General features: G+C 54.9%; 1 protein-coding gene across 2 annotated transcripts in view; it reads left to right on the top strand.

Moving 5' to 3' along the window:
* Positions 1 to 785: 785 nt before the first annotated feature.
* EEIG1 (estrogen-induced osteoclastogenesis regulator 1) overlaps positions 786 to 9548 on the top strand; it is a 379290-nt gene continuing 370527 nt past the window's right edge. The window contains exons 1-3 of one of the 2 annotated variants that reach the window (XM_078646674.1): positions 786 to 1311; positions 1374 to 1576; positions 1625 to 2123. In XM_078646674.1, the coding sequence (XP_078502800.1) occupies positions 1978 to 2123 (146 nt within the window). In that variant the 5' untranslated portion in view covers positions 786 to 1311; positions 1374 to 1576; positions 1625 to 1977. Of the gene's footprint in view, positions 1577 to 1624; positions 2124 to 9548 lie in introns of both variants that reach the window. The other variant, XM_078646675.1, reaches the window with a different exon arrangement.

Raw genomic sequence — 9548 nt, 5'->3', positions numbered from 1 at the left:
TGTGTGTGTGAGCTCTGGCTGTGTCTGGTGTTTGTGTGTGTGTGCTGTGCTGGTTGTGTGTGAGCTCTGGCTGTCCCTGGTGTGTTTGTGTGTGTGTGCTGTGCTGGTTGTGTGTGTGTGTGTGTGTGCTGTGCTGGTTGTGTGTGTGTGTGTGTGTGTGTGCTGTGCTGGTTGTGTGTGTGTGCTGTGCTGGTTGTCTGCTGTGCTGGTTGTGTATGTGCGAGCTCTTGCTGTGTCTGGTGTGTGTGTTGTGCTGTGCTGGTTGTCTGCTGTGCTGGTTGTGTATCTGCGAGCTCTGGCTGCCCCTGGTGCCTCTGTGGAGTTGGCTGCAGGTGTCACTGCTGCTAACGCTTGTGTTGTTGTGTTTTGTTCCTATAGCGCCAGCACAAATGAGCCCAAGGACACGTCCCGGCGCTAGGTGAAGGAAGGGGGGCCGCCATGGAGACCGTACCTGTGCAGGGCACGGCCCCCGCCCAGCCCTAGGGAGGGACGGACGGGCTGTCACATGAGAGCGCAGGCCTGGCCCTGCCTGCCCAGCTCACTGAAGAGGCTGTCACTGGAGCAGGGAGCTGTCTGTCTCTCTCACTGAGGGTGGAGCCTGGGCTCTGCTGGCCTGAACTCTGGACTCACAGGAGAAGGAACTGCCTGCCTCGGTCACTGAGGGGACTCACTGGAGAAGGGGGCTGCCTGCCTCGGTCACTGAGGGGACTCTGACATGCTGGTCTGAGCTGTCACTGGAGAAGGGAGCTGTCTGTCTCTCTCACTGAGGGTGGAGCCTGAGGTCTGCTGGCCTGAACTCTGGACTCACAGGAGAAGAAACTGCCTGCCTCGGTCACTGGGGGGACTCACTGGAGGAGGGAGCTGTCTGCCTCGGTCACTGAGGGGACTCACTGGAGAAGGGGGCTGCCTGCCTCGGTCACTGAGGGGACTCTGACATGCTGTCACTGGAGCAGGGAGCTGTCTGTCTCTCTCACTGAGGGTGGAGCCTGAGGTCTGCTGGCCTGAACTCTGGACTCACAGGAGAAGAAACTGCCTGCCTCGGTCACTGGGGGGACTCACTGGAGGAGGGAGCTGTCTGCCTCGGTCACTGAGGAAAGTGTGGCCTCAGCTGGTCTGAGCTGTCACTGGAGGAGGGGGCTGTCTGCCTCGGTCACTGAGGGGACTCTGCTCTGCTGGTCTGAGCTGTCACTGGAGAAGGGGCTGTCTGCCTCGGTCACTGAGGGGACTCTGCTCTGCTGGTCTGAGCTGTCACTGGAGGAGGTGGCTGTCTGCCTCGGTCACTGAGGGGACTCTGCTCTGCTGGTCTGAGCTGTCACTGGAGAAGGGGCTGTCTGCCTCGGTCACTGAGAGAAACTCTGCTCTGCTGGTCTGAGCTGTCACTGGAGAAGGGGCTGTCTGCCTCGGTCACTGAGTGGACTCTGCTCTGCTGGTCTGAGCTGTCACTGGAGGTGTCTGTGTTCTGCTGGTCTGAGCTGTCACTGGAGAAGAGGGCTGCCTTCCTCGGTCACTGAGGGGACTCTGCTCTGAACTGTCACTGGAGGAGGGGGCTGTCTTCCTCGGTCACTGAGGGGACTCTGCTCTGAACTGTCACTGGAGGAGGGGGCTGCCTTCCTCGGTCACTGAGGGGACTCTGCTCTGAGCTGTCACTGGAGGAGGCCGCTGTCTGCCTGGTTCCCCGAGGAGGAGCGTGAGGTCTCCTGGTCTGAGCTCTGAACGGTCACTGGGGCAGTGAGCCTCTTGCCTGTCTCACTGCGGGGCAGCCTGGGCTCTGCTGGGCTCTGAGTTGCCCCCCACCCCGGAACCCCTAGCTCGCCAACTGCTGAGACCAGGCCAGAGCCATGTTCCAGTATTCCTGGACCCAGAGCATGGACCCCCCCTGCGCCCCCAGGAGCAGCTCCTGAGGTGCGACCCCTGCCCTCTCGCCTGCCTGCTGAAGACAGCCCCCAAGGAGCCCCCCGAGGTGCCCCTCAGCCCCCCATGGCTTTCCTGATAAAAAAAAAGAAGTTCAAGTTTCACACCACCTTCACCCTGGACGAGTTGGCGGCTGTGCCCTTCGTGAACGGTGTGCTCTTCTGCAAGATCCGCCTGCTGGAGGGAGGAGACTTCGCAGACTTGTCTTCCAGGTATGTCTGCCTGCGGGCGGGGCGTGCTCACCTGTACCTGTCCTGCCTGCGGGGGTGTGTGGGGGGGGGGGGGGTCATGCTCACCTGTACCAGTCCGCCCCAGCACGCCTGCTGGGGTCATGCTCACCTGTACCTGTCCAAACATCATGCCTGCTGGTGTAGGGTGGGGACGTGCTCACCTGTACCTGTCCACCCAGCATGCCTGCGGGGGTGGGGGGGGGGTCATGCTCACCTGTACCAGTCCGCCCCAGCACGCCTGCCGGTGTAGGGTGGGGACGTGCTCACCTGTACCTGTACGGGAGAAGTGTGGCTCACTGGTTAGAGCAGCAGAGGGAGAAGTGTGGCTCACTGGTTAGAGCGGCAGACTCTGAAGCAAAGATCGGGCCCGGGACCAGGGTTCAAGTCCCGACGCGACAGGGTCTTGGGCTCAATGTCCGCGGACTCGCTAATTCTCGCCTCGACGCCTACTCTAATCATGGGTCCCACGCTGCAACTCTGGGCAATAGCTTGCTTAATCTCCACAACGGCCCCCACAACGCTGGGATGCCTGGCTTCACCTTGGGGGTGCCCAGGAGAGGCATCTCACAGGGAGAGCCAGGACGGGTTCCACAGCGGTATACAGCGCCGGGACGCCCCGTTGGGGCAGCTGTGCGCTTTACAAAAAATACACTACTACCTGTCCGCCCAGCATACATAAGGGGGTGTGGTGGGGGGTCATGCTCACCTGTACCAGGCCGCCCCAGCACGCCTGCCGGTGTAGGGTGGGGGCGTGCTCACCTGTATCTGTCCGCTCCAGCACACCTGCCGGTGTGGGGTACGGGAGTGCTCACCTGTACCTTTTCACCAAGTAGGCCTGTGCGGGGGGGGGGGGGGCACGGGGGCACGTGCTCACCTGTACCAGTCCCCCCCCCCCCCCAACACGCCTGCCGGTGTAGGGTGGGGGCGTGCTCACCTGTACCTGTCTGCCCAGCATGCCTGCGGGGTGTGTGGGTGTGGGGGAGTCTGCTCACCTGTACCAGTATGCCTGCCGGGGTAAGGTGAGGGCATGCTCACCTGTACCTGTCCGCCCAGCATGCCTGCGGGGGTGTGGGTATGGGGGTGTGTGCTCACCTGTACCTGTCCGCCCAGAATGCCTGGGGTTGTGTGGATATAGGGGCATGTTCAGCTGTACCTGTTTGCCCAACATACCTGCTGGGATGTATTGGGGGCGTGCTCACTTGTACCAGTCCGCCGAGAATGCCTGTGGGGGTGTGGTTGCGGGGGGGGGGGGTGTTCCCCTGTACCAATCCGCCCCAGCACACCTGGTGAAGTGGGGTGGTGCTTACCTGTCTGCCAAGCATGCCGGGGGGGTGGGGGTTTGGGGGGGGCGTTCTCACCTACACCTGTCCGCCCAGCATGCCTGCGGATGTGTGGGTTTGGGGGGGCGTTCTCACCTACACCTGTCCGCCCAGCATGCCTGCGGATGTGTGGGTTTGGGGGGGCGTTCTCACCTGTACCAGTCCACTCAAGCACGGCTGCCGGTGAGGGGGTGTGGGTTCACCTGTACCGGTCCGCTCCAGCACGCCTGCCGGTGTGGGGTGGGCGTGCTGACCTGTACCTGCCCGCCTGCCACGATGTCTCACAAGCCATGCCAACAGGTGGACTCTGCCCAGAATGGCAGTCTTGGCTGAAGCTTTGCCTGGCACGGTATGTGGTTAGCCGCTGTCGCTGCTCTAGGTCTGGGTTTAAAGCGTATCCAGTGCCTCTCTGGATCTGACACCTGACTCGCTCAGGTTCACTGTCTCACTTGGAAGAGTGACCTTCATCTGGATCAAGGCTCCAGCACCTCAAGGTCAGCGTCGCTCTTGGGGTCAGTGCCTCGTATGTATGTGGCATTTCTATACACAAACTGAGCCAGAAGATGACTGTCCAGGGTCAGAGGCAAGCATGAGGTCAGACAGGGATAGGAGACGACCTACAGAGGGGCATCTTCAGCTCTTTTCTTAATTGGAGCAGCGTCTGGGCTGTCCTGATGGATACAGGGATGTTGTTCCAGATCCTGGGTGCACAGATCGACAAGGCCTGCTGCCTTGTTTTTAGGTCTCGCAGACCTAGCGCTGGAGCGCGCATGTTCTCCTTGCTCTGTGAGCGCTTTTTGTAATCCATACGCTTTCCGAAAGGGACTTGAAGCCCCGCCCCTTCTTCCCATTGGCTTGCGTCATAGCTAAGGCTAAACGCTGGCTTTCAATCAATCAATCAATCAATCAATCATATCATTTGTGAAGCGCACTACTCACCCGTGAGGGTCTCAAGGCGCTTGTGTGGGGAATGCTGCTACTGCTCGAAAAGCCTGGTCTTGAGGAGTTTTCTGAAGGTCAGCAGGTCTTGGGTCTGCCGTAGGTGGATGGGGAGGGTGTTCCACGTCTTGGCGGCGAGGTGGGAGAACGATCTGCCGCCTGAGGTCGCTCTTCGGGAGCGGGGGACTGTAGCGAGGGCGAGGTCGGCGGAGCGGAGCTGGCGGGTGAGGGTGTAGAAGCTGAGTCGTCTGTTGAGGTACGTTGGTCCGGTGTTGTGGAGTGCCTTGTGTGCGTTTGGTGAGGAGCTTGAAGGTTATCCTCTTGTTGACCGGGAGCCAGTGCAGGTCTCTCAGGTGGGGTGTGATGTGGCTGCGGCGAGGGATATCGAGGATCAGGCGTGCAGAGGCGTTCTGGATGCGTTGGAACCGTCTCAGGAGTTTGGCCGAGGCTCCTGCGTAGAGTGCGTTTCCATAGTCCAACCTGCTTCTGACAAGGGCCTGGGTGACTCCTTCTCGTTTCAGTGGGGATCCACTTGTAGATCCTACAGAGCATGCAGAGGGTGTTGAAGCAGGAGGAGGAGACTGTGTTGACCTGTTTAGTCATGGAGAGGGTGGAGTCGAGGATGACCTCTAGGTTGCGTGCGTGGTCGGTGGGTGTTGGAGCGGTTCCCAGTGCGGTCGGCCACCAGGAGTCGTCCTAGGCCGAAGGGTTGGATCTGAGGATGAGGACCTCCGTCTTGTCCGAGTTCAGCTTCAGTCGGCTGTTCCTCATCCATTCAGCAACGGCCTTCATTCCTTCGTGAAGGTTGGTTTTGGCGGTGTGGGGGTCTTTGGTGAGGGAGAGTATCAGCTGGGTGTCATCGGCGTAGGAGAGGATGTTGAGGTCGTGCCGACGGGCAACGTGGGCGAGCGGTGCCATGTAGATGTTAAACAGGGTTGGGCTGAGGGATGAGCCCTGGGGTACGCCGCAGATGATCTCGGTGGCTTTGGAGCGGAAGGGGGGAAGGCGGACGCTCTGTGTTCTGCCGGAGAGGAAGGTGGTGGTCCAGTCCAGGGCCTTCTCTTGGATCCCAGCGTTGTGGAGGCGTGTTCGTAGTGTGTGGTGACAGACCGTGTCGAAGGCGGCTGACGGGTCCAGGAGGATGAGGGCCGCCGTTTCTCCGTTGTCCAGCAGGGAATTGATGTCATCGGTGGCAGCGATGAGGGCAGTCTCGGTGCTGTGGTTGCTGCGGAACCCGGACTGGGAAGGGTCCAGGATGTTGTTCTCCTCGAGGTAGCGGGTCAGTTGTTCTTTGACGGTCTTCTCGATGACCTTTGCCGGGAACGGGAGCAGGGAGATGGGCAGGAAGTTCTTGAGGTCCTTGGGGTCCGCCTTGGGTTTCTTGAGTAAGGCGTTGATCTCGGCATGCTTCCAGCACTCAGGGAAGGTTACTGTCTCGAAGGAGCTGTTGATGACTTTCCGGAGATGGGGTGCGATGGATGTGCTGGCTGCTTTGAAGATGTGGTGTGGGCATGGATCCGGAGTGGATGGTGTTCATGATCTTGATGGTGTCATCGTTGTTGATGTTGGTCCAGTAGAGCAGGCGGTTGGTGCGGATGGTGGTCGTGGGGGCGGAGGTCTCAGTGGTTGTCGGGGCGGTCGTGGCGTTGAAACTGTCGTGGATGTCTGTGATCTTGCTGTGGAAGAAGGTGGCCAGCGAGTCGCACAGGTCTTGCGAGGGTGGGACGTCGTTGGTGTTGGAGCTGGGGTTGGAGAGTTCCTTCACGATGTTGAGGACTTCCTTCAAAATCCCTGAAACGTCTTGCTAGTTTGTGTGCACCCATTGTGTCTGTGGTTAGGTTGTGTCTCATAGAGCCTTTTTTTTTTTTTGTGCTTTTTCTTCTTGTTATAAATTCTAAAAGTGTGTGTTTATACGGATGTTTGCTTTGTTGCATGTACCCTTTTGCCCGTGTGCTGCCTGTGCCCGTGAGCACGCCTGACAGTACACATCTCTCATTCACACGTTTCTACTGCTCTTTGCCTGACTTTGCTTCTTTAGTTTATATCTGTGGCCAACCTTGGGGTGGCAATTCCCAGCCTGAGGTACGGTTGATATTTGATAGAGGGTGACGTAAACAAGATCAGGGGGTTAGTACTGGGTGAGATGGGTTTTGCCTGCACAAGGGTTTGATCCGAATGGTTTACGCGGAGGCGAGAAGACTGTTGGGGATGTTCATTTGCACACACCTTGCCACCTGCTGGTGCGTGGGGCCGTCTTCCGGGAGATGTGTGGCTGGTAGAAATCGCTGTCAGTGCGCTCGATGAAAGACGGACACTGCCGTCAGGAAGATTTCTAGGGAGGAGTGAAGTCTTTGAAAAGCTCTGGAAAGGTTCTGAGACTTCAGCTGTTGTCCTCCCAGATGCCCCTTAACACCACCCCGCCCCTCCCCTTCCCTGCTGCTGACTTTGAAATAAATACAGCGAGAGCTCTTTGTCTCTTAGGCAGTGTCCTGTCCGCCCTCATATTTTCTTTGTACATATTTCTTCATTGCTCATCTTCTTCTTCCCCCCCTATGTGTAGTTTCTCCCTCACCCTTATTTCCCATTCCTCTTTTAAACTAGTTTTCTTTCATCTCTATCATCTTTTCTTTTTAGGTCTCGGCTAGCATTAGCAGCGCGAATGCGCTGCATCGCCATGCGAGGCTTTTGGAATCGATACGGTTTGCGTTCACTTTCAGTTCCGGGTGTAATTTTCATTGGTGTGCGTCATTTGACGACACCAATTATGCTAAACGGAGTGTATTGATTGTTCAGGAGGCTTTTAGTCTCTCCTGGTTACCACCCTGTCCGCGTTTGGCCCCGACCACCGGGATTGGATCTTTTAAGGGTGGATTTACACACTTTCCTTTAAAGGACAGTAAGCACTTTTTTCCGTTTTCAGCACCATCCACACGCTTGTAGTGGACATCCTTTGCTGCTTCAGCCCCCCACCCTCGCATAATGTGGAATTATGCTGCATTATCAACTCACCCTATCTCTCAAAGCTGAATTCCCCACACACCTGTTTCTGGACTCTTAAGTTTATGTCCTAACCTATGAAGCCAGGTTTGTCACAATCCCTTCCTTGTTTAGCTCGTGATGGTTTAGTCTGCTGTCTGTTGAGTCCCAAGTTTCTAACCCCTGACATCCGCATTTGCTCGTTTTCTTGCTCTTGAGAAAGCGCCCACTTCCTTTGTCACCTTGGCTTGCCATACAGAGCGCAAGATATTATCTTGCTAAATCCTCTTCCCTTTCCGTTATCAGGACCCCCACCCCTCTCAATATTCTCACTGATCTGTGTTTGTCCCGAGCACCCGTGGTTAAGAGTTAGTAAAAAAGGATCACTGAAAGTCTTACGCCCACTTGCTCTCTTCTGATGGGTATTTCTAGGTCGGTGTGTGATCAGGCCCGGACTGGCCATTGCGGGCACCGGGCAATCCCCCGGTGCGCCGCAAGGGTGGGGGACGTTTTTGCTACATAGCTGCAAAATCGGCCCTGTAACAAAATCGGCCGAAATCCGGCCCCGGGAATGCGCTCGGTCGCACCCCCAGGGGGCCGGCTGAGCACTTTGCCAGGGCCGGTTTTGGTTCTCAGTCCGGCCCTATGTGTGATTTATATTTAAGGCCAACCCCCTCACTTCCTCCAAGGGGCCCTCTAAAATGTGTTCGCTGCTCAGTGTTCTGGCTGTAGCATTTGCTGGTGTCAGAATCAACTATTGGAGGCTTTAAGCATGTGAACAGGCGGCCGAATTCGTTACGCTTTAAGGGGCCTTTAATGTCCACTGACTCATCTTGTTCCATTGTTCAGGGGGGAGTAATTTCAGCTCCAACCAAAAAGTTCCTTAGCATTAGTCAATTGTCGTACTGGTATGAGACCTAGGGTTACTGGGCTTTAAAATATGCACATAACAAAACTTTCCTCTGACTTTTTTTTTAATGCAGGTTGTGTTAAATAGTGTGTTGCAGCATTTCGACAGTTTTAGCTTCTGTACTTCAAAAACTGATTACGGTAGCACAGTGTTCTAATTGCACCAGACAGTCGCTTGAAAAATATTGCATTTGCCTGTGATACACTGGCTACTTGCTTTGCATTTTCCTGAACTTGGTGCCAAAGTAGCAATCATGGCTGTTGCTCTCCAATAGCCCTTGCAGGCGCTTTTCTTTATGGCTTGTTTTGTGTCCTTTCTTCTGGTACCCACTTTTTGGACATCCTTTTCTCGTTCCCTTTTGGAACATCTGAATACTGCTTCTTGCAAGTCTTCTGTGATGGTTTCAACACTGTTTTTATGGTCACTTTCCCCAACTTTCCAAAACTGGCATGCTTCCCTGGCCACTGAAGCCGTCATGCGATTCATCTCACTGTGTGTCCGACCTGAAAATTTCACTTTACCTGTTGCATTATCACTTGCTTTTTATAACTACATTTAGTTTCTTTTTTACCCTCCCTTTATTCACTTCTCTCAAGAAATGATCACCACATTTGAGACCTAGAAAATAAATGTTCTGTAGCTAATAGCGTTCTATCGAGACATGCATTTGAGTGTATGTATTCTATGAGGTACATCCTGGGCCACTGAATGTATATGATTGTGCAGCTGCAGTGTTTTTCACAGAATCATAGATTTGCAACATTCCATCATCTGCTGCATAATCTGCAGATTTTAACAAAAAAATTGTTTCTAACTCATACAGATTAAAAGCGCAGTGACGTGTGTTGCTGCGTAACCGAAGGCTCTTTGCAGTCGGTGATTGGTCACCTTTCTGTGTTGCTTATTAGCATAATTGGGGTTTTAAACTGGTACAGGTGAGGGGAAACCAATGCTCGCTGTGTGAACAAGTTTAACAAGCATTGAAAATGCAATAGGTCTTGCCTTTGATAAAGTTAAAGCCATTTGCTTTGCTAATGGTATTGTATAGCAAAGCAAATGGCTTTAACTTAATAAAAGGCGAGACCTATTGCATTTTAATGCTTGTTTGTACTGTTGTTTCCTCATCTTGTAGAGTGAAGTAGTAAAGGTAAAAAAAACAAGCATTTGCAATGCAATAGGTCTCGCCTTATTAAAGTTTGAGCTATTGGCATTGCTAAATAACGCAACACCAAAGGCTCAAACTTTAATAATACGAGACCCATT

Source organism: Lissotriton helveticus, chromosome 5_2 (genome assembly GCF_964261635.1).
Source record: "Lissotriton helveticus chromosome 5_2, aLisHel1.1, whole genome shotgun sequence".
Taxonomy (NCBI): Eukaryota; Metazoa; Chordata; class Amphibia; order Caudata; family Salamandridae; genus Lissotriton; species Lissotriton helveticus.
The sequence above is the reverse complement of the archived record's forward strand: the minus strand, read 5'-3'. Positions and strand labels throughout refer to the sequence as shown.